General features: G+C 47.8%; 1 protein-coding gene across 3 annotated transcripts in view; it reads left to right on the forward strand.

Moving 5' to 3' along the window:
* Positions 1–24065, forward strand: part of ABCA1 (ATP binding cassette subfamily A member 1) — a 125827-nt gene that overhangs the window by 81944 nt on the left and 19818 nt on the right. For 2 of the 3 annotated variants that reach the window (XM_045780644.2, XM_045780643.2), the window contains exons 16-34: positions 1546–1767; positions 2201–2405; positions 3439–3552; positions 5342–5513; positions 6551–6682; positions 7596–7738; positions 7994–8131; positions 8885–9105; positions 10415–10493; positions 11363–11565; positions 13341–13389; positions 13578–13691; positions 14760–14908; positions 16364–16488; positions 17524–17622; positions 20148–20337; positions 21322–21416; positions 22669–22701; positions 23757–23862. In XM_045780644.2, the coding sequence (XP_045636600.1) occupies positions 1546–1767; positions 2201–2405; positions 3439–3552; positions 5342–5513; positions 6551–6682; positions 7596–7738; positions 7994–8131; positions 8885–9105; positions 10415–10493; positions 11363–11565; positions 13341–13389; positions 13578–13691; positions 14760–14908; positions 16364–16488; positions 17524–17622; positions 20148–20337; positions 21322–21416; positions 22669–22701; positions 23757–23862 (2589 nt within the window). Of the gene's footprint in view, positions 1–1545; positions 1768–2200; positions 2406–3438; positions 3553–5341; positions 5514–6550; positions 6683–7595; positions 7739–7993; positions 8132–8884; positions 9106–10314; positions 10388–10414; positions 10494–11362; positions 11566–13340; positions 13390–13577; positions 13692–14759; positions 14909–16363; positions 16489–17523; positions 17623–20147; positions 20338–21321; positions 21417–22668; positions 22702–23756; positions 23863–24065 lie in introns of all 3 variants that reach the window. The other variant, XM_045780645.2, reaches the window with a different exon arrangement.

Raw genomic sequence — 24065 nt, forward strand, 5'->3', positions numbered from 1 at the left:
GAGTGACTTGCCCGGGGTCAACCCAGTTGGCTAGCAGCTGAGCAGGGCTAGAACCCAGGGCTCCTGCTCGCCTACACATACCTACACCATGACGTGTGCTGGGCAGTGGTTCGTGGCAGCATCTGAGAGCTGTTCATTTCCTTAGATGTATTGGGTGGTGATTCTGCCAGAATTTCTAGAAACCATAATCAGAGGGATACATATTGTTGCAGGTTAGGTTTTTCTGGAAGCAGAGGCTGAGAGGGTTTGGCACAGGGGTACTTACTAGGGATCAACATCTATGGAAGGGATGGGGAATGTGCAGGATTGAGCAGGGGAATGAGTTGTGAAATGCAGTGCAGGGCCAACTCCACGGGCATTCGGGAGCATATACGGCTTGCCGAAATCGTCCCTCATTGAGCTGAGCTATCCAGCCCCAAGGCCTCCCTCCGTGACACCCCAGACCCCGGGCTCCTCAATCAATCACTAGGGTTATGAGCCCCAGGGCCAGGCAGCTTTCTGTGGCTGTGGCAGACCCAGAGGAGTTGACAGCTAGAGGCTGTCTGCTGTTGCAACCAGGCAACACGTTCCCCCTTCAAGAGGACCCTGGGCAGTGCTGTTCTGTGCCACCCCATATATTAATAGGTTTATATGCTAATCTTCTTTCCTTACAATGATTTGTTTTAAGGATGCTTCACGTAAAAAATGTTTTCAGAGAGAGGGGGGTATAAAGGGTGAGGAACTAATATTTAGGTTAATACTAGCTACTGTTAATACAAATGAGCACTTACCGATTGCCAAGCACTGTTTAAAGCACATTCACCTGTGCTTTCTGATTATATCCTCACTAACCCATTCAACATATGAGGAAATGAGACCAAGGAAGGTTAAGGGCTTCGCCAAGGCCACCCAGCAATATGACAGAGCAGTTCTTGCTGAAACCAACCCCTGCTCATGTTCTGATATCTGACTGCAAGGGCAGAGCTCCGTGGTGGGGATGGTGGTCCTGTGGCTGGTGGGCGAGAGCTGCTCTGGGACCATGTGCTGGCTGGTCCTGATCAGACACACCCAGATGAAGTGGCCTGAGATAGACCTGACAGGTCCATAAGCGTTTGGATGATTGTGGGACTGCAGAATCCATGGCAGGTCACAAGGGGGAGAATAAGATTCCCTGGCCATTTTCCATGGCTTTTGGAGGGAGAAGTCCTATAGAATGCAGGCTTCCACAACTCTTTCCTGGTGCTGAGAGCCCTAGTCCTTACAAAAGGAGACACCAGGTAACAGTAATTCTTGGAGAGCCAAAGAGCAAAATTGTCCATTGAGTTGAGTCTTGATGAATCTCAGCCCTAGACTCTTCCCTTCCTGCCTCTGCTCTTACTTTGCTTTGTGGTCTTGGGCTAGTCATTATCCTTACTTAGGCCTCAGTTTCCTGATCAGAGCAGTGAGCAGCAGTGCTCTTCCCTATTGTCTCTCAGATGAGGATGAATGAGTCCTTCTTTTCATAGATCATGCGAGGACGTGCTTGCTTGTTGAGGCAGCACATTTAACAGTTCTCTTCCTTCCCAGTTAGGAAACCTGCTGCCGTACAGCGACCCCAGCGTGGTGTTTGTCTTTCTGTCCGTGTTCGGCGTGGTGACCATCCTGCAGTGCTTCCTGATCAGCACCCTCTTCTCCAGAGCCAACCTGGCGGCAGCCTGTGGGGGCATCATCTACTTCATTCTGTACCTGCCCTATGTGCTGTGCGTGGCGTGGCAAGACTACGTGGGCTTCTCTCTCAAGATCTTCGTGGTGAGGAATCACCCCTGGGTAGTAGCTGCGCGTACAGCCACCCCTGGCGCTTCACCTCCCCGTTGCGGTCCAAGCTGAGAACGGCAGATGAGAGAGAGTGTGTGTGTGTGTGTGTGTGTGTCTGTCTGTGTGTGTGGGGTACAGGATTGCTGAGCCTTTGGGGCATCTTTGGAAGCATAAAATTCTAAAAGTTTTACGCTTTGTCATGCATGCATTTCTGAAATATGTGTGCATAATGAGGGGTTATAAATAGAATCCTTTTGTATGCTGCTAGTGAGCCCACGCCCCTCAAGGGATCTGTAGGTGAATACTTCCATATCTTGTAATTGATCCATTTTGCAAATTCACATTTCTCTAGGTGGAATTTATATTAAAAGTGCTAGGAAATGAGAGACAAGGAGATGGATAAGTGACTTTTGCCTCTTTCTCACAGAGCCTGCTGTCTCCTGTGGCTTTCGGGTTTGGCTGTGAGTACTTTGCCCTTTTCGAGGAGCAGGGCATTGGAGTGCAGTGGGACAACCTGTTTGAGAGCCCCATGGAGGAGGATGGCTTCAGCCTCACCACTTCAGTCTCCATGATGTTGTTCGACACCTTTCTCTATGGAGTGATGACGTGGTACATCGAGGCTGTCTTTCCAGGTACACGGAACTTCCACACAGCTTCAGTCATCGGCTAGGGAAATGTAATCTCTAGCAGCTGAGCTCTTCCCTGTCTGTGGTGACATTTCTGCAGGGCCTGGCGCTCCCTGGAAAGTGGCCAGGGCTTTAGACCCATGGCAAGCAAACAATCTGAGGAGAAGCAGCTGATGCTAGAAAGTGCTCCTGCTCTAGCTTGCATTTCCTGAGCCCTGTGTGCCGGTGCTGTGCCAAATGTTGTGTGGGCCTGGGGGCTTGCTGTTAGACCCACTTTTTTGCAAATGGGAGAACTAGGACTCAAAGAAGTAACTTGCCTGTGGGACACACAGCTGGGCAGTGTTGGTGCTTGGAGGTGAACCCAGTTGGGTCACACTGGGTCAGCTAGTCCAGGGGGTTCCTCCTGCCAGCGCTGGCCCAATTCTCTAATTCTGTGTCCCCAGAATTAGCCACCAGCAGAGGCTCTGTTTCCTGAGTACAGTTTGTGAAAAGTAAGATATGTTGACTCTAAGCCCTTACCTATGATTTAATCAAATTAACATTCATAAAAATTCATTTTAGTACTTCCCTTAATAAATCTCCTTGACCAAGACCTGCCATGGATACATTTTTATATAGATCAAATTCTAAGAGAGTGAGGTTTAACTTTTTCTGCTTCCCCTGGTTTTCCTCTAAGGGAGTATAAGCGGAGTGTTCATTACCTCTACTTGAGCTTCCTGCATTGAATATCTGAATAATCTGAACCCTACAGTTCTGGGTTCAGATTCTGAGTCCTTCATTTACTGGCTGAGTGACCTGAGTAGGCTACTTATACCTCAGTTTCCTCATCTGTAAAATGGGGCTGATAACCTGCCTCGTGGGGTTGTTTGAATACATAGTAGGTCTCAGCAGATGTGAGCTCCCACTACCCCCACCTCCATTCCAGGGTGCCAGCTCCAGAGGCGTTGTCAAGGAGGGAGTAGTTCCAGCTGAAATACCTCAGGAACGCTAGGATGTTGCTGTGCTTGGCTTCCATCTTGGTTTTTATCTTTGCTTGCAGGCCAGTATGGAATCCCCAGGCCCTGGTATTTTCCTTGCACCAAATCCTACTGGTTTGGTGAGGAAACTGATGAGAAGAGCCACCCTGGTTCCAGCCAGAAGGGAGTATCAGAAAGTAAGTGCTGCCGACCTGCCGTCCCTTTAGCCTAAGTGCTTTTACCCCCACTGCCCTTTAGAGAGTCTGAAACCACTCTAGGAGCAAAGAAATCACACCCAATGCATCTTTCCAAATTCTCCCATGCCATTTGTGTCCAGTGCTGTTGTCAACTTATTGGGGAGTCACTCTCCGGGTCCCTGAGGGCCATTGCCTTTGTTTTCTTGGCTTCTAGGAAAGAGGCCCTTCATATCTATACATTCACACACACCCCAACACACACTCTTATGATAAATTAACAGCTATAAAGAGGAGGTAAGGACAACTGTAATTGTAGAACCATAACCTCGCTGCCTGCTTCATCATAGTGATAGAAATATGAGCCTGTGTAGGCTGACACCAAGTGGCTGTCAGAGCTCAGCCTGTGCTTCTTGATGTTCTCACCCTTCATTACCCAGAGCCCTAATCCTCCTGGCTTCTGACTTGGGTGGAGGTGTCCACAGTTTAGCAAACTGTCTTTCTGGCTGTTTGCTTTGGTTCTTGGAGAGAAACTATCTTTGTGTTCAGTGTGGCTTCCTAAGTACTTAATGAGTCCTTTTTCTGCTGATCTCTTCTGTGCCTTCCCCTAGTTGCCAGTGGGAAAGTCTGCTGTTCCTTAGCAGGCATACTAGACAACTTAGAGCCAGCCCTTGGCCATTGTCCCCAGCCTCTTCCCTTGCTCATCCTACTCTTCTTGCCCAGTCTCCTCTTTACACCAAGTTTCTGTATCAGTCTCCTAGAACACATCCTGTTCTTCCACACTGCCATGCCTTTGTACGTACTCTGTCCTCACAGGAGAACCCTTTCTCTGACTTGCCTGCCATCCTCCTCCTTCCTCAAGATCTAGTTCTGTACCCCATCCCTGAATAGTCCTTCTAGATTCCCAAGTAGTCAGTCCCTCCTCTAAGATTGCATGGCATTGAAATAAAAGGCCTTTCTATTTAAAATAATTATAAACTCATGTAAGTTGCAAAAAATAGTATTGGGGTGTTTCCCTTGTGCATTTCATTTCCGTTTCCCCCAATGGTAACACCTTGCATAACTACAGCACAATATCAAAACCATGACATTGACACTAGTACAATGTATAGACCTTCTTCAGATTGTAGAGTTTTACATGTACTCATTCACCAGTGTGTATTTAGTTCTGTGCACTTTGTCCCATGGAGATTCGTGTAATCACCAGCTAAGTCAAGATGCAGAACTGTTCCATCCACACAGACTCCCTCATTCTGCCCCTTGAAAGCCACAGCCACCCCCCTTCCTCCCCAATCCCTGACACCTGTCAGCCACCACTCTGTTCTCCGCATGGTATTTCCAGAATGTGATACAAATGGAACCATGTAGTATGGGACATTTTGAAGTTGGCTTTTTGTCGCTCAGCATCATTCCCTTGAGATCCACCCAAGCTGTGATGTGTAACAACAGTTCAGTCCTTTTCATTGCTGAGTTGTGTTCCATGGTCTGGGTATTCCACAGCTCTACGGCAATTTTACATGGGTTTTTTAAACTACTTTTAGCCTCCTGTATTTTAATTGCTTGTGAAGTCTTTTTCTCCCAATAGACTGTGAATGTTCCTTTATCAGTGAATTCCCATCACCAACACTCCTGCCCAAATAGGCCCTAAATAAACGTTTGCCTGAGAAACCAGAAGTATCCGTGGAGAGAGGACAGTCGTGGAAGTACGAGCCCAGCCCCCGTGTCTTTGTGCCCCACTCGTTGGTATTTGCCGTGGGTTCATTCCCATCCTCTGTCTTCTGTCTTCTGACAGTCTGCATGGAGGAGGAACCCACACACCTGAAGCTGGGCGTGTCCATTCAGAACCTGATGAAGGTTTACCGGGATGGCATGAAGGTGGCTGTTGATGGCCTGGCCTTGAATTTCTATGAGGGCCAGATCACCTCCTTCTTGGGCCACAATGGAGCTGGAAAGACCACCACCATGTAAGAAGAGGGTGTGGCTGTCAGAATCAGCTTCGGGAATGTTCTGTAGTGCAGTTAGAAAGCAGGACTCAAGGATATTGCATTGGTCACTGGGGCAAGGGCAGCGCCCGGGAGGAGTTGATGAATGTAAGATACTGTCTCATCACAAGAGTGCTTTCCCCACTGCCAGTTTTGGCTAGATATTTCCTCGGCCTGAAACAGCCTGGGAGACCTCTTGATGACCTTTCCCGTTTGGTTCTCAGAATTCTGCACCGTTCCTGGAACCTTAAGGCTGTGACAGCTCCGAGAAGGGGTTTCCTTTTGAGCTGGTTTGGTTAGAACTATGAGCAAGAATGTGGGAAGATCTGATATGTTGGAAGTAGTGATTTCCAGGATCTCTGTCGCTAAGGAGGTGTGAGAAACAGCTGGCCATGTGACTGCCCTTTCTGGGACCTACGGGGACCTATAAAAAGACCTTATAATGGGCAGCTTCATGAGGGAGCTCGGGCCATAAACAGCAGAGTTAGCCTCAGTGACTTTCAGTGTGGTCCCTCAGCTATTGCTAAGGGTGTAACTTTCGGGATGATGACCTTTTCCTGTTTTTCTTTTTTTCTTTTCTTTTTTTTTTTTTTTGTTAATGCAAAATCAATATATGAACATCGCAGATAATTTTTAAAAGGCACACAAAAATCCTGCCCAACACAAAAAAACATTTTAATCTCTGAATAACTTTTTGTGGTTTGTCCATTTTTCATGGACATGATTTTAGACTTACAAAATGTATGTTTCAAATTGTACTTTCCATTGCAAATTGGAATCCTTTAAAAATGCTTGTTCTGATAATGCCCTTTCCAACACATAGGCCCACTCCTGGTTATCCACTAAAGCAAAGACTTGTTTGCTTTGTAGGGGTCAGTTCGGGTCTGTCAGGAAGGAATGGGGGTGTGGGAGGGTTGATGCCTCTGCTCTAGGTGCCCGGGCTCTGCGGCCTGGCGTGGAGCATTTCCAGGGGAATGGGGATAACACTGACTCTTGCGCTCTTACATTTTTGTCCTCAGGTCAATCCTGACTGGGTTGTTCCCTCCCACCTCAGGCACTGCCTACATCCTGGGGAAAGACATTCGCTTTGAGATGAGCACCATCCGGCAGAACCTGGGGGTCTGCCCCCAGCATAACGTGCTGTTTGACATGTGAGTACCAGTGCGCTTGGAGAAGCAGACCATCTCTGGATGTGTGTGTCATGAGTCATGGGCAGAGGGGGACTTAAGCATTTTACCTTCTGTGGGGGCGGTGGGTCTCCCCTCCCTGCACAGTGAGTCCCTGTTGTCCTTCCATTTTGGGGAAAGTAGGCAGTGTCCCATCAGTCCAGCTGGTGGATGAGCGCTTGGGAAATGGTGCTTTCCGTTACCGACTCTTTAGAGAGCCAGTTAGCCCGTTCCTTCTCCCACAACACTCCTCCCTGATTCAGCTGTAGCTCCACTGCCCAGATCTGGCAATGCCTTGGGGCCCTTGTCATGATGGCCCAGCATTTCCTGCTCGAGACATTGCTTCCATTCAGGTTGGCCTATCAACAGTTCAGGCCCCCCAGGGAGCCCTCGTGGTGGAGCAGAGAAAGACCTGGGCTCTGTGACCTTGGGCAAGGACTTCTCCCCTTCTGTGCCTCCATTTCCTCTTACCGAAAGCGAGCAGCTCAGGCTCATGTCCTCCACAGGGACCTCCCTTCTCGCACACTCTGAGTTCCTGGAGGGGGCTGCTGCAGGTGAATGCCCAGCCAGCTTCTTGGTCGATGGGGCTGTGGGGTGGGCCCGTTGAAGACCGGAGACTGAAAGTTGCAACTGCCTGATGTATGGTGGCCAGGCCCGCTGGGAACAGGCTGGAAGGGACTGGGCACATTTCAGCCTTGGCTTCTTCAGCAGCTCTGGTGGTTGCTTACGGTGCTTCTGTCTTGATTCTTCCTATTATTTTTCAGAAGTTGATAAAGTTAGAAAAGGTCAGGGAGGGAGGCAGTGGAAATGTGCCTATTTTCTTCTATTGTGGATCAGGAAGCACTGTGTTCTGATGCAGCCCGTGTGGTGCAGAGCTGACCTGCCCTTCTGTCCCCAGGCTGACTGTGGAAGAACACATCTGGTTCTATGCACGTCTGAAGGGGCTCTCGGAGAAGCACGTGAAAGCAGAGATGGAGCAGATGGCCTTGGATGTGGGTTTGCCACCCAGCAAACTGAAAAGCAAAACAAGTCAGCTGTCAGGTGAGTGCCCCCTCCTCCTCCAACACCACCCCCCCCACCAACACACACACACACACACACACACACACACACACACACACACACACACGGGTGAAGCAATACCTGCCCCAGTGTCCCACTGTGGGGGTGGGTGGGTAGGTCAGAAGTGTGTCCCTGGCTTGTCCCCAGGTGGGTGCCTCCATTCGTCTCTCAACACCTCCGCCTTTGCTGTCTGGGGCTGGTCCTGAAATGTGTGTGTCTCTCTCTCTCTCATAGGTGGAATGAAGAGAAAGCTGTCTGTGGCTTTGGCCTTTGTTGGGGGATCCAAGGTTGTCATTCTGGACGAGCCTACTGCCGGTGTGGACCCTTACTCCCGCAGGGGAATATGGGAGCTCCTGCTGAAATATCGACAAGGTAGCTGATGTGCATTTATTCTGAGGGAGGCAGGAATGGAGAGGCTCTTGAGAAGTACGGCTGTGGCCGTGGCTCATGGCTGTTGGTGACAGAGCAACAGAATTGCTTCTCAAGGACAATGTGGGACTTCTTTTCTTAAAGCTCTGTGTTCCCCCATAGTACGGATGTGGAAGGAAGACCTGGTTTACAAGACACTTAGCGTGTATGCCCTTCATTATCTGGGGGCTGGCCAGAAGAGAAATGGGGATAAAGGGCATGGTCCCCAGAGCTACCTCCAGCATAGATCTTGGACATGTCTCTTACAACTGTGTTCCCCTCTAGACCGATGGCTGAGAACAGAGGCTGTGTCTGGTCATCTCTGTCCCCATCATAGTACACTATATATGCTTGTTGAAAGAGTGGATGAGCAAATGAGGAGCATGGACTTTGGAGCCAGTTCCAGCTGGCCCTGAGACCTTGGAAAAGTCATTTAACTTGTCTGCATTTGTTTACCTATAATAACAGTAGTGCCTGCCTCATAGAAGATAAGTTAAATGAGAATGCACGCAGACCACGTAGCACCCTGCCTGGCATGTAGCAAATTTCCAAATGAACGTTCCTGTTCTGATTTCTGTGAGGATGGCTTTGCCACACAGGCTTCCAGATTCTTCTGCCTCGGTGACCCCTGCTGATATATCTGTAGTTGCAGCTGCTTCAATCAATGAGAACCAATAGGGCTCACTTGTCCCATGTCCTTGTGTTTGTACCTGGCAGGCCGCACCATTATTCTGTCCACGCACCACATGGATGAAGCGGACATCCTGGGGGACAGGATTGCCATCATTTCCCATGGGAAGCTGTGCTGTGTGGGCTCCTCCCTGTTTCTGAAGAACCAGCTGGGAACAGGCTACTACCTGACCCTGGTCAAGAAGGATGTGGAATCCTCCCTCAGTTCCTGTAGAAATAGCAGTAGCACTGTGTCATACCTGAAAAAGGTGAGTTGTATTTTCGGTGCTGGGCTGGTGCTGGGCCCAGGGAGTCAGGACTTGTTGGCTGGGAGTGGCCTGTCCACGTCCACCCCACTCTGCCACATGGGGGTCACCATCTCCCTGCACTGCGGTCCCTTTGGAGTCACATCATACTTCCCATGTGGAAGGCTCAGGACACATCTGCTCCTGTTGTGAGAGTGTGGTGGAATCCCACTTCCTTCTTCCTATGGAGGCACCGAGAGTGATAGAGAAGGTCCTTGGAGGACTTTATTATAGAGAAGAAAAAAGACTTGCCGGGGTGAAGAGCCCTCGCTGCAGAATGCTCTGCCATTCCTGCTCATTCTCTGTAAATTTCATTGACTTCAGCTTTTAAACTACAAAACAGCAAATGTTTACTGAACACTAATTTCACGCCGGAAACTCAACTCTAGCAGATTCTGGGCGTAAAAGAAAATGACGGTAATAGTTAAATTTTTGTAACATTGTTATCATTTATAAACTTTTTCCCCCCTTAACTCCTATCACCTCAAAGCGCCCAGCAACAGTGGGAGGGAGATATTGTGATTATTATCCCAGATCAGGGAAATGAGGCTTGTAGGTCACCGAGCAGGTGAATAACAGAGGTGGGACCAGAGCCTGATAACCAGGTAATTTTTCCTCTGTTCACAGTACGTGCCTGAGATTCATCTGTGTGCTGAAACCAGTGGCACCTAAAACATTTACATCCCAGCCTTCAACTGCTATCTGCTTATTTACCTTTTAACCAGTGCCTGGTTACTCAGAGTGTGGTCTGAGGACCAGCAGCACTGGGATTACTTGGGAGCTTGTTAGAAATGCAGAAACGGGGGCCCAGCTCAGACTCACTAAATGAGAATCTGCATTTTAACAAGGTCCCCTGGTGGCTCAGCATAAATCAAGGCTCGAGAAGCACTGAGCCAGACAACTAGGCAGGCAAATCCCATGCCTAGGAGGGTCAGCAAATGCCTGGTGACAGCATTCATCGGCGGGCCCCGGTTCCGTTCATGGCTGTGCTTCCTGACCTCCCGTCCACACGGCACACCCGTGTCAGTGGCTTCAGAAGCCCCAGCCGCCCAGTTGGTTGCCTCCCAGGAGGAGCCACACGATAGAGCCTCATGGAAGCCCTCCCTGGCGAAGGTGCTGGTGGCTGTACTTGCTTGGTCCCTGACCCATTCTCACCTCCTTCTTTGCCATCAGGAGGACAGTGTTTCTCAGAGCAGTTCTGATGCTGGCCTGGGCAGCGACCATGAAAGTGACACGCTGACCATCGGTAAGGACTCTGGGGTTTCTTATTCAGGTGGTGCCTGAGCTTCCCCCAGCTGGGCAGAGTGGAGGCAGAGGAGGAGAGGTGCAGAGGCTGGTGGCGCTGACTCAAGGTTTGCTGCTGGGCTGGGGCTGGGGGGCTGGGAGAGGGTGCAGCTTGGTGGCAGATTGGCTTAACGCTTGCTGGGGAGCCTGTGGCTCGGTGTGGGAGCTGGTAGGGCAGTGCCCCTGAGAGGCTGACGTGATGGGGGTGGGGATCTCCTGGGGAATGGATCTGGCCAGACACTGGTGACCAGGGATGAGGAGCTGAGGGCCAAGCCTTGGGGGAGGGATTGGGTCTCAGGAGCTAAGGAGAGTGAGAGCCCAGGAGATGGAGAGCAGCCTGCTGGGTCCTCCTTGGGAGCTATATATAGCACACAAGTGTCACCAGTAACACCTATGGAGCAGAAGCCTTTACTGTGTTCATCTGCGCCTAGTCCTAACAACTGGCTTTTTCCAGAGAGATGTCTCCTTCCACAAACTGTTCGATTAGCCCTTTATTGACGTAAATAGAAGGAGCCTCCTTTAGAAAGTTAGGGAAGGGTGAAGAATCATTTAATTTTCCTTTACTCAGGTTTTCCATTGAAGAATCATAGAGTTAAGGCAATAGACAAGGCTTTCAACCTCTGAAAGTCTGCCTTCCTTTCATCCACGCATCTGCCCTTCTCTCCTTCCTTCCTCTCACCCACCCCACCCACAATGTACTGAGAACCTACAGTGTTCCTGGCTTTGGTGATAAACAGGTGAATAAGACCTAATCCTTGCCCCCAGGAACTCTCAGGCCAGAGATGAACATGTGGAATGACTTCAGTATCGGGGGCAGGTATCAGGTGTGGGCAGCTGGCTTCTGAGGAGTAGGCAAAGGGAGAAGCCAAGGCATGGCTGGCCCTTGATGGGGGGCCTCTGAGCCGGCTGAGCTGTCTTTGTGCTTTGGTCCCTACAGATGTCTCTGCCATCTCCAACCTCATCAGGAAGCATGTGGCTGAGGCCCGGCTAGTGGAAGACATTGGGCATGAACTGACATACGTGCTGCCCTACGAAGCTGCCAAAGAGGGGGCCTTTGTGGAACTCTTCCATGAGATTGATGACCGGCTCTCAGACCTGGGCATCTCTAGTTACGGCATCTCAGAGACAACCCTGGAAGAAGTAAGTTCAGTGACTGACTGTCAGGGTATAGTAGGTCCCACAGTCCCAAAGCCCGACAGCTGCTTTTCCCCCAGGGGAATAGGATTACCATGGAGCTGGTCATCTGAGTCCTTAGGTCATTGATATTGGGGTATTATTGGCCACAGTTAACCCTTTAAAGTTGTGGTGGGAGATAGCAAGAGAGCTCTATTAGGATTGTTCCCTGACCTGGCTGTGTCATGGCCACACATAGGAAATAGCCAACGTTTACGGAAAATCTGCATGTGCCTGGTGCTAAACTGGGTGTGTGGGGTTTTTTGCTCTTTTTTATTTGTTTGTTTTGATTATTGTAGGGGCTCCTGAGTGGTGCAGTTGGTTAAGCGTCCAACTCTTGATTTTGGCTCAGGTCATGATCTCAGGGTCATGAGATTGAGGCCTGTGACAGGCTTCATGCTCAGTGCAGAGTCTGCTTGGAATTCTCTCTCTCCCTCCCCTGTCCCCTACTCATGCACACTCTCTTTAAACAAATACAATCTTAAAAAAAAAAAAAAAACTTTGTAACTTGATATAGTCTCCATAATAAGATGAGAAGGTGGGCACTCAGGGATGCTAAGCTAGGATCCAGCATCGACGGTTTGGGCTACAAGGCCCATGCTCTCTTTACTATGTAGCAGCACCTGCCTTTAGAGAGCACAGCATCATAGACCTGGAGGGCTGGGAAGGATGCAGAAGTTGTCTGGCCCAGTGGTCCCCAAGCTCTACCAGGCAGAGAAGTCATCTGGGGATGTTATTGACAATAAAAATTGCAATCCTCAGCACCAGGGTCTTTGCATCAGAATTTCTGGAGGTAAGACCTTAATGTCTGTGCTTTTATTAAATGTTTTCCAGGCCGTGGTCTGTAGTTCAGAGTTTAGAAATCTTGGCGAGGGGTGCCTGGGTGGCTCAGTCGTTAAGCGTCTGGCTTCAGCTCAGGTCATGATCCCAGAGTCCTGGGATGGAGTCCCGCATCGGGCTCCCTGCTCTGCTGGGAGCCTGCCTCTTCCTCTCCCACTCCCCCTTCTTGTGTTCACTCACTCACTGGCTGTCTCTCTCTCTGTCAAATAAATAAAATCTTAAAGAAAAAAGAAATCATTGGCAAGTTCACATTCTCTTACCATGTTTGAATCCGCGACATAATATTTCTACTAGTGGGGAACCCATCATCTTTTGATCATTCTGTCTTGGATACCTTATCATGGTGCTAGCCTACCTAAAGATTTGGGGGCCATCGACCTGGAAGAAGACAGACACCTAACATGCTCCCTGTAGTTTCAGAACACATTTCTTTCTTTTTTTCTTCCTTTTTAAAAAATATTTATTTATTTTTGAGAGAGAGAAAGAGAGAGAGATCACAAGTAGACAGAGCGGCAAGCAGAGGGAGAAGCAGGCTCCCCACTGAACAGTGAGCCCGATATGGGACTCAATCCCAGGACCCTGGGATCATGACCTGGGCACAAGGCAGACGCTTAACGGCTGAGCCACCCAGGTGCCCCCAGAACCCATTTCTTTTGTAGTGTTCCTATGTCATACCTTTAATTTGAAAATGATTGTCTGGATTGATAGTTCTCACTACTGAGGAAATGTTCTCTGGTTAAAAGTGCCTTCACTCCCAAATGACTGGCAAAGTATTATTAATAAATAAAACTTTTACTTTTTGTCTTTAGGGGCTAACAAGCCACTCAATAATGTAATAATCATGGCGGTGATGGTTGCTCTTATCACATGGGGCTTACACTGTTCTCACTCCCGTTTTTCAGATATTTCTCAAAGTGGCTGAAGAGAGTGGGGTGGATGCTGAGACCTCAGGTAAGCCTCTGGGGGAGCTGTACGTTCTTGGGAAGTGCCTCCTCTAGGTCATCTTAGCTCACCACTGTTGTCCCTTTCCCTTTGACTCGGTTTATCCCATTCTTACTTTTAGTGTATACAGTTGTGACAGATGAGGAAGGCTTGTTTTGTTACAAATAAAATGCAGAATTCCTTCCTTTTGCCTTCAGATGGCACCTTGCCAGCAAGACGAAACAGACGGGCCTTCGGGGACAAGCAGAGCTGTCTTCGCCCATTCACTGAAGATGATGTCATTGATCCTAATGATTCTGATGTAGACCCAGGTCTGTTTGGGAAAGATCTGTGTTCCATTGTCTGAAAGTGAATTTCTTGTCTTGTGTACTCCCATGTTTCCCTTTAACGTCCTTGAGCATGGAATGATAGATGCCTACAGGGTCCAAAGGGAAGTGGGAAGATGAAAACCACATTCCCTTTTCCAGCACTGGGCAAACCATCAAACCTGAAGGAGCCCATCCTCGTCACTTTCTTCATTTAGTTGAGATCTTTCACTTGAGACACATATAAAAGGTTGGCTCCTCAGTCCTCTAAATCCATTTATTATCTTTTCTGTGGAGACCCAGTTTCTTGCCTAGATAAGGGGTTTAATTGTTAAATAAATATTTTTTGAATGGATGAATGATTTTGAATTAAGTCAGCTTTTAGAGCTAATTGTTCCTTCGACTTAGATATTCTGGATGAGTGTGTCCCTGTGTGTTTGACTGGGATGGAGAAGGGGAGGCCAGGAGTCAAGCAAATATTGGTAAGATTTGAAAGCGCCTCAGTTAGGAATCATTAGTTTAAGACAAGGATTTTTATCCAATTGTGAGGTACAGAAACCTTTCTGGCTCTTCTAGTCCTGCTCCTATGAGTGTGTGGCCCTCATATTTTCCCTGGTTTCAGACCTTGTCAGTACTTAGATCATTAGAATGTGTCCACCTTTTACCAAAATAGTAGATGGTAGACAAATCAACATCATCTGTTCTCAACTCTGTCAGCCTAAATGCATGGCCTGTCTCATAGAATGTACTATAAGAAATTGAGGATGACTTGGTCCATCGGAATGACTTGATGTACAGCCGTTGTGTGTGAACACTTCTCTTCAGTAGTCTCAAGGCACCTTCATTTTCTGCACTCCTCACACAAGAACCGGAAGGCAGAAAGCTCTACTGTTGGAAGTCTGGGGCCCTAACTTTTCCTGGGACATCAATTTGTCATGAAAGCCCTTGACTTCTAAGAGATTTGACTCTCAAACACAAACCTCCAAGATGATTGCTGAGGATGCTGGAGGGAGGAACGTGGTGATGTCAAAACTGCCTAGATAGTAGGTGACCTTCAGTGTCGGCTTCTTGCAGAATCCAGAGAAACAGACCTGCTCAGCGGGATGGACGGCAAAGGCTCCTACCAGGTGAAGGGCTGGAAGCTCACACAGCAGCAGTTTGTGGCCCTTCTGTGGAAGAGGCTGCTGATTGCCAGACGGAGTCGGAAGGGATTCTTTGCTCAGGTGACAGTGCTGCTCCAGGCAGTGACTCTGGCTTCATGGGTGGGCTGCAAGCTCCCTGACCAGTGAAAGCAGGAGAGGGTCATGGTTATGAGGTGGATGCTGGAGCCGGACTTCCTGTATTTCAATCCCAGTCCTGCTTCTTGTCGCTCACGCATCTGTGAGCAAGTTACTTCTCTGTGCCTCCATGTCGTCATCTTTAGAATGAAGATAATGTGCCTATGACGTAGGGTTGTTATGAGGATTAAAGCGAGTAAGTGCTTAGAATGGGGCCTGGCATTAAGTAGTGCTGTGTGTGTTTGTGTGTGTGTGCGCGTGCGTGTGTGCACAAAAAGGACAGAGTTTAGAAAAATTGGCTGGGCAAATTTAGTTTTCATAACCTGAGATGCACTTGATATGTAACCTTCTTGGAAACATGACTTTTCTCTAAATTGATGTTTAACTGCAAGTTGATGGAAAGGTAGCCAGAGGAGTCAGAAAAAAAAAATGGACAAACAGAGAGGACTCATCACACTGTTGCCTGCATGTCAGTCAGTGTTTACATGCTAAGTCGCTTGGTCAGAAGGGATAAAATTATCCCACTGTTTAAAATCGAGAAGCATAGAGAAAGCGTCTGCAGAGATTCTTCCCTGAAGACTATGTGGGTAATGCAGAGAGTATGAGTTTGGAGCATGCAGACCTGGGTCTGACTTCCGGTTCTGCCACTTACTGGCTCTGTGACCTTGGGCAAGTTACTTAGTCTCTCTGAGCTCAGTTACCTTGTTTGTTGATTGGTGATAGGGTTGTAACGATAATGCAATGAGATAATGGTCATATAGTATTTTCTCATAAAGAAGGATTTAGGTAATGATGCTTTTTGAGGTCAATCCATGGTGACAGCAGCTGCTGTTCCCTTTCAGAGCGTGGGATCTGACTGGGTCATTTAGTCTTGGCCTGTAGATTACAAGTGAGAATACTGAGGCTGCAGCGGGAGTGACTTCACATGGATACACTTGTAGTAGAGACTAAACCAGGCTTCGGGTCTTCTGGACCCTGGTGCATGGCTTGTTCTCTCGGCCTTTCTTTGAGCTGAGCTGGGCTCATGGCCCATCGTGGTCTTTCTCAGGTCTTCAGAGGGAAGAGGCCAGGACCCAGTGTTGTGAGTCACCCTCACATGTGACCACCATTTACTCTGTAAAGTTTTGAGCTTCGTGCCTCTGCGAGGTGGCCACAGCCCTGGCCTTGTGCTGCCAGGCTCCAGAAATGGCCTGGAGGGAAGAGGTTTCGGTGGCAGGATCTGCTGCTTCCCACCTGCCGTGAATGCCTTGGTGGAGATTTGCTGTGGGTCCTGCGGTGCTCACTTGCATGCTGGCCAGTCTGGGAGGCTGACTGGACTCTTAGGGGCTTGTCCCAGTCTCCTTGTTGTGACATTTGCCCTTGTTTTGCCATTTCCTTTCCCCCTTTGTCCCCTGGTTATAGATCATCCTGCCAGCTGTGTTTGTTTGCATTGCCCTGGTGTTCAGCTTGATCGTGCCCCCCTTTGGCAAGTACCCCAGCCTGGAACTTCAGCCCTGGATGTACAACGAACAGTACACGTTTGTCAGGTACGTGTTTGCTTTCCGTGCCCCGGGAGAGAAGAGAGCTCACGCAGACGGAGGGTGTTGACGCTGCTGAGGGCCAAGGGGAGGTGGACTCAAGAATCACACAGTGGAATGGATTTTATCAGCTATTCTAAAGCCGCAACACAAACTCATATCGTATGCAAAGAACAGCAAGAAATTGAACCTCCAATAATAGACCCGTCCTCTGTTCCCACTCTTGAGCTCCTTTCTTTTTACCCTGCCGTCATCTGTGTTTTACGTAAATAATCTGCCCTTGCAAAACACCTGTGAGGAAGCTGTAGGATTTGGGCTTCTCACAGCTATGTTTTAATTCTGCCGGTTCATCCCAGGGCTTCCGCACACGGTCCCAGCTTTACACCTCCAGCTTCTTGTCTGCACAGTACATTTCATGGTTTCATTGTGTTGCAGATATTAACGAGTGTTTGTTCTTCAGACACGAATGCCAGCTACTCTAACAATCCAGTGCTTCAAACAAAAGGACAAAGGAATTTCCCTACTTCCTTCCACAGAGTTTTCTTCATCTTGGGCTTTTTCTACACCGTTAGATGGGGAAGCATCTGACTAATGTAAAAGGGAAGCCTTAAAACAAACAACGAAAACAAAATATACATAAATATGCAAATTTGTTCTTCCTTCTCTTAGCCCCATGTTTTTTTCCTGTTTGGTTCAGGTTCATGGATAACTGTGAAAGTATTTTTGAAAAACTGATCCTTAATGAAATTCTTCACATTAAAAATACATGTATCAGTGTGCATGTGCATTTATACGTGTGCACACACCCATATGCACAACTTTCCATTCATTACAACTTACACAAGCTCAGAGGGCTGTCCCTTACCTTGATCCCAAGTAAGCAGTCAGCATCAGCATCTTTTGGGTAGGTTTTGTGTTTCATTCTTTTCTGTTACGAGCACTTGGCACACAGGAAGTGCCTACCAAAGTTTCGAGGAACAATTCCACCTCCCAGTTCCTGGTTTAAATGAATTGCTGAGCTGGCTGCCTCTCGTGTACCCACAGTAATGATGCTCCTGAGGACTTGGGCACCCAGGAACTCTTGAATGCCCTCACCAGACACCCTGGCTTCGGGACCCGATGTATGGAAGGAAATCCAATCCCGTAAGTGTCCCTTGAGCTATGAGACCCTCGACAGCTGGGTTGTCTTATGCTTGTCACCTGGCGTGATGTCTGCTATATTACCTTTATCAGCTGTGATAGATGCCACATTGTGACTAGTATCATTTGTCCTTCGAAACATTTTTTATCTTTAAAAGCTGGATAGTAATCTAACCAGACCATCTAGAAACAAACTGAGCCGACCAGGAGAGTATTCTAACATCCTGCAGTGTAAAATCACTACAGACGTTTATTTACTGCTTTAGAGGTTAATATTTAATTCAAATAGCACTTTGCACTGATCAGTTGCTTTCCCCTTCTTCCTTTCTACCAGCTCCTGTACCTAGACGCAGAGATAGGCTGCCATTATGTATCATTTGCAGTTTGGCTTATCAGCTTCTTCACTTTACCAACCTGAAAGATGTTCTGTACTATTGTGTGTAAAAATGGACATTTTCTTCTTCTGGAGTTGCATATTTTTGTATTTTTCTTCCAAATCCTTTTTAAGGAAGTAGGCAGTGTATGGATAAACGCAGTGAAGTACCCATGTGTCTCTAAGTGGGTATGGGGGGAGGTGTGTGCGGAGGTCTTTGTGCATAAAGACCGTGAAGAGAGGTGAGTTTCCAAGCTACCCGAACCATGGCCCAGGCAGGTCAAAGGTTCCAGGCTCAGGCAGAATGAGGTTCTGGCTCAGTTATACCACAGACATGGAGGAATTATGGAGAGTGTGGGAAGGTATAGGAGGATTGGAGAAGGACTAACTTGAATTCCAGGTTTTAAAGGGAAGTTACTGAGTTTGCAAGTGACAGACCAGTGTGCCTTGTACCTGGGTGTGCAAGGTTTCAGAGCAGATTTCTAGACGGAATGCTACCATGTCCTTGCCAGCTCTTACTATTGGATATTTACTGAACATTTGCTGGTACTTACTGCTTCATGGGTGGTAAGCCCTAGCAGCCAGTGTTCGTTCCTAAAGAACAAGATGACCGTGCTGGAAAAGGACATGGAGACATCCTCTCTGGAGTCACAAGACTTTTGACAAATCTGCATGTTTCGTAGGTGAGGTAGAAGAATTAGATGAGGTGGGTTCATTATACGCCCGCTGAGCAGTGTGGACTCAGATAAGTGCCAGCACGGAAGGAGCTGGTCTGGGCTCTGGGCTAGCCTCCAGAGACAAAAGAGGTCCGGCCCCTGCTGTGCGAGGATTCACAGCGCTGGGGCAGAACACTGCTGCGTGTGCGTGTGAGGGGCGGGGTGACGGAGGGGCCGCACTCTGGCAACTGTTCCTGAATTCACATTCTAGGTTTTACCAAAAGGAGTAGCACTGAGGGAGGTTTGACTGGGATGTTGACTGTGGCATTGAGCTTTGTCTCGGCCAGTCATCTTGTGAAGGTTTTAGAGTGTGAACCCCATGTCTTACTTTGACTTTTCCATCAAGTCATGGTGCTTTAGAGAGAACGAGAGAGCAGTCCACAAATGTGATCCTTTGATATTTTTAGTACGTGCAAGAACAACATAAAGAGTGTGGCTCTGCTTTGTAGAATCTTGAAACTGGAAGGGTTGCTAGAAATGACTATTTCCACATGTCATTTTGAACTTTTATTTTACTGGTGGAGAAGATAAGACCCAAGAGGGTGAGCGTCGTGTTGATGGTCCACAGTGATTCAGTGCTCAGGTCAGGCATCAAGGCCTCGTGATGCTTGCAGACAACCTAGCTCTTCATGTACTGAGCACTCTCACCCCATCCCCTCCAAACCCCAATTCCGAGCTCATTTTAGAACATAAAGGGAATCTTGCCATTCTGCACCAGACTCTGGGCACACTGAGCATCACACAGAGACTCCTTCCCAGGCCCGTGTCATCGGGCACCTCCCTCCCTCCACCGCTCATATCCCATCACTCTCCCACCTACCTCATCCCGTTCCAGCCACGCTGCCTTCCTGCTGTTCCTCAAACATGGAGAGCTCTTTTTTGGGGGGGGCTTTGTACCTGCACTTTCTATCACCTTTGCTTGTAGTGCTGTTTCTCCCCAAATCTTTTCCTGACTCCTTTCTAGGCTCTTAAGCCTTGGGAGAAGGCAGTAGTCCCTCTTCTCCCGATTCACTGTCCTCTTATTTTGCTCTATTTTTGGCTGAGTGACGTTTGCTTACTGTCACATTCCTCTACAAGAACGCAAGCTCCGTGAAGGCAGGGACTTTGTCTTGTTCACCCCAGACTCTCAAATATGCAGAACAGTGTCTGGCACCTAGTAGATGCTCAGTGAATATTCACTGAGTGAACACGGGAACAAGAAAGCAAATGCCGGCAGACTGGATTGACTGGAGTTTGGTATCTGAGCATTTAGGGCCTCTTTGTGTTCTTTCATCCTTAACTGTAAAGTGAGTTTCACTCACGTGGTCTGGGGAGATCAAACAAATGGTGAGGGGGTGGTTGTGTGTTTGCGGTGGTTATTGGTTGGCGTGTGCTCCTGAGGCACCAGGAAAGGCCAGGTCCTCTCGGGTGATGCTACCTTTGATGTCCTCCCTTTGCAGAGACATGCCCTGCTCAGTGGGGGAGGAGGAGTGGACCACCGCCCCAGTTCCCCAGACCATCACGGACCTCTTCCAAAAAGGAAACTGGACAATGGAGAACCCCTCACCCACCTGCCAGTGTAGCAGTGACAAAATCAAGAAGATGCTGCCCGTGTGTCCCCTAGGGGCAGGGGGGCTGCCTCCTCCACAAGTGAGTCACTCTCCGTGTGACTGAGCAGATGGCGGTGCAGGGTAGGCTGGGAGCTGCTGCTTGGGAAGAAGGAATGGCTGACCTGTCATGTCAGGGGGTTGTCTTTCAGTCTTGATCTTCATTCTCATCATAGGGAAAAGCATGTGAAAAAAAGCATTTTGAAGGGAAGACGCTGGTCCACAAGTTTCTATATCTTAAGCTTGTTTCTCTATTTTGAAAAGTCAGCCTACGTTACTTACTTTTTGAGTTAAAACCAGATCACAACACTGAGGATCCGTGGGCTGTGGAAGACCCAGTCTGGCTTCTCCCACTGAGTTAATGTGACAGAACATACTGTGACAGGCCCGGCTTCATCCCTGCTTCTGCCACAGATGAGCTGGTGACCTCAGACAGGCCACTCAGTTCTTGGGCCTCTTTCCTCACCTCTGAATTGCCCATAAAACCTCTGTGGGTCTTAAAACTCTGACAGTTTGTGAGACTGTGAGTCTGGGGAGCAGTTCTGAGCCTTTTTTCTGAGAACAGTTTCAGGAAGAGGCTTGCTTGTGATCTCCCTCTGTTGCTTCATCAGCATCTGGTTGCAGGGTGGGGACCAGCAACCGTAAATGGGTGCGAGAACTTAACGAAGTCCTGGTTACTTCTCCTTAAAATAACAGTGAATCTATTCATCAGTATAACTCCAATGAAGAAAAGAAGTCACTGGGCATGGTCAGTGGTACTGCTCCCTAAAAACCTTTGTGACTATGAAGACTCGTATCCCACTGTCTATTGTTCAGTAGTTCAGAATAATTTCCTTGGGACATCCTTGGTTGGCATAAGTCAGGCCTCTGTGTTTGGCTGATGGCAGCGCCTGAGTCCTGTGTTCAGGGTCTGGTCACACTGTGGTCCATGTTTGAGGGACATGTGTCACTGTAGTTTTTTTTTTTTTTTTCTGTGTCAATTGTGGTCCATAAAGACACTTAACGCTTATTTTTTCTGTGATGACAGAGAAAACAGAACACTGCAGACATCCTTCAGAACCTGACCGGAAGAAACATTTCAGATTATCTGGTGAAGACCTATGTGCAGATCATAGCCAAAAGGTCATTATTTACTGAACTTGGCCCTTGCTTTTTTTCAGTCTTGACTAGGGGAATTAAAGGTCTAAAAATAGCAGACTGAGTGATGGGGAAAACTATCAAATTGTGGCCTGATGTTGGCTTTTGGAAGTTTAGGATATTCTCCCAATCTAGAAAAGATGAGTATTATGAACTTTCAATTGTCGGCATCAAGGTTAAGGCTGCCTGGTATAATCACAGGGCAGTGCATTAGAAAAATCCTGCAGATCATATGTACAGTATTGTGATTTTAGCTAACAATACTGTATCATATACTCAAAGTTGTGAAGAAACTAAATCTTAAATATGCTTACCACACACACACACAAAAGATGATTTTAGGACATGAAGGAGGTACCATAGTAATCATATTATACTGTCTAAATACGTCTAATCAAACTGTTACACACCTTCAATTTACACCATGTTCTGGGTCAATTATATGTCACTAAAAAAATAAATCTGGATTCAAATTTGAATTCTAATTACTATCTGCTTTACCAGGAGCAACCAGTGCCTCTCATTATGGAATGTGTGATAATATGGACGATATGTGGCATTATGTAGTGAGCCCTGGGTCAGCTTGGTGGCCTGATGTGGCTGTGGAGCCTTGGAACAGCCCCGAAGTTTCCAGGGCTATCGAGGCACAGTGTTGAATACTTACTTGATGCCCAGGAGATGTTTGTTCTGGCTTCCTTTTGGTTCGTTGGGCTTCTCTGTTAGGTGTTCCCAGTGACTTTAAATGACAAGGGTATATTTGAATGGTAATTACTGTTGAGTTTCGAAGAAACTCCATGTTCTCTGTAGTTGACATATGACCTTGAATTCAGTAAGTTTTGGGACACCTGGCTGGCTCAGTTCGTAGAGCATGTGACTCTTAATTTCATAGTCATGAGTTCGAGCCTCATGTTGGGCGTGGAGCCTACTTAAAAAGAGTAATAAAAAAGTTTTAGTTCAGTCACATCTTTGTCTATAAGGTGGTTTTTGACATGGTTTAATCCAAAGCATGATTTTCATATAAATAACAAGGTTTTAAGATGGGGAGAAGGAAAGACATAGTCACTGAGGTGTCCTTCTATGGTTATCACCCACCCCACCCCCCCGGCCTGATCATAGGATTCTTCTTTCTGTCCTGGCTTGTCTCCTCGGGTAGAGAGTAACTTCTTTTGTATCATCAGAAATAGGATCAATATTTCTTTGAACTGATTTTTGGTTTCTTTTTCTTTGGCTTCTGCAGTTTAAAGAACAAGATCTGGGTGAATGAGTTTAGGTAAGTTCATCTCTTTCTGTGCTTGCTTGTATTTTGTCTGGACTCCTGTAGTTCAGAAGGATGACTTTGATCCTGGTATCTCGGATCCCAGGAAGTTGGGGTGTGGGGATTGTTTTGCCCCTGGTGTTTCTGCTCCGTGCTCAGCTGCCACTTCAGAGGCCTTTGAAGTGTGTCGCATTCTGATCCCCTCGAGGAGCCTCAGCAGGTTCTTGGAAGTCTCTAGGGGTTTAACAGGGAAGCACAGTGTTGTGAGGGCAACACCTTACTCTATTTGTATTCCCCCCACCCCCACCAAATCAGATTCCCAAGGGGTCCTGGGAACTCCAGGACAATTTTCCAGGCCTTTAGAATGAGACCAAGTAGGTCTTGGATGAAATAAGAGGCATCAAAGCTATCTATTTTCACAGCATTTGAACTCCTTTACCTCTATCGGTTTTGAAGGAACAGGTGGCACCAGGGAAGAAAGGAACAAACAACCCTTGAAGCCTAGAAAATGAGATGCCTTATGTGGCTGCCTCAAAAATTAGCTCTGTCTCTGCTGCCACCTTCCCTCTTTGCCTTTTTCCCAAGGGCCAGCACCCACAGAACTCTGCACAGAGCAGATGCAGACTAGGACCCCTAAAGTGCCTTCATGCTAGGAAAGAGCCATGGCCTGTCTTTAAGCCCTCCCTAGGCTACTCTGGTCACTGCCCTCCTCTAACTCCCCATCTGCCTGCCTTGACACCCAGACACCCATGTGCAGGCACAGACCGGGGCCACCAGGTGGAAGAAGGAGCATCTTTGAGATGAAGGACCATTCTTTCTTCAGTGTCCAGACATCTCACTCTGTGTGTAATCACGTGCAGGTCCTTCCCCCTTGGGCAGTAACCAGAAGAGTTAAGAGATTGCTAGAAGTCATCAGAGGAGGCCAAGATACAGGTTTCTCCAAGTCCATCTTTGGTTCTGCTTTGAATAAGTGATTTCACCTCCACAAAGCATGCACACATTCATGTGATGTCTGCTGCTGAATGATACTGTGTACCACACTGTATTTTAATGTCAGGCTGTTCTTTTAGGTATGGAGGGTTTTCCCTGGGTGCCAGTAATTCTCATTCACTTCCTTCAAGTCAAGAAGTTAATAATGCCATCAAGCAAGTGAAGAAGCACTTGAAGCTGGCCAAGGTACGGTGTCCATCTTCAGACATGGCGGAAAAGTGGGCCCAGAGTTGCCACTCTGTGGGAGTAGTTGGCAGGTACATCTAATCACCTTGCCACTTGCTGTTTTTAAGACTTTGACTACAAAGCCATTACTGGCATTTACTGATCTTGCACCAGCCAAGACTGAGCCCCTCAGTGTGTATTTAATATCTGAAAACGTAGATCAA

The sequence above is a fragment of the Ursus americanus genome, chromosome 18 (assembly GCF_024610735.1).
Source record: "Ursus americanus isolate L20-20 chromosome 18, mUrsAme1.1.p, whole genome shotgun sequence".
NCBI classification, from domain to species: Eukaryota; Metazoa; Chordata; class Mammalia; order Carnivora; family Ursidae; genus Ursus; species Ursus americanus.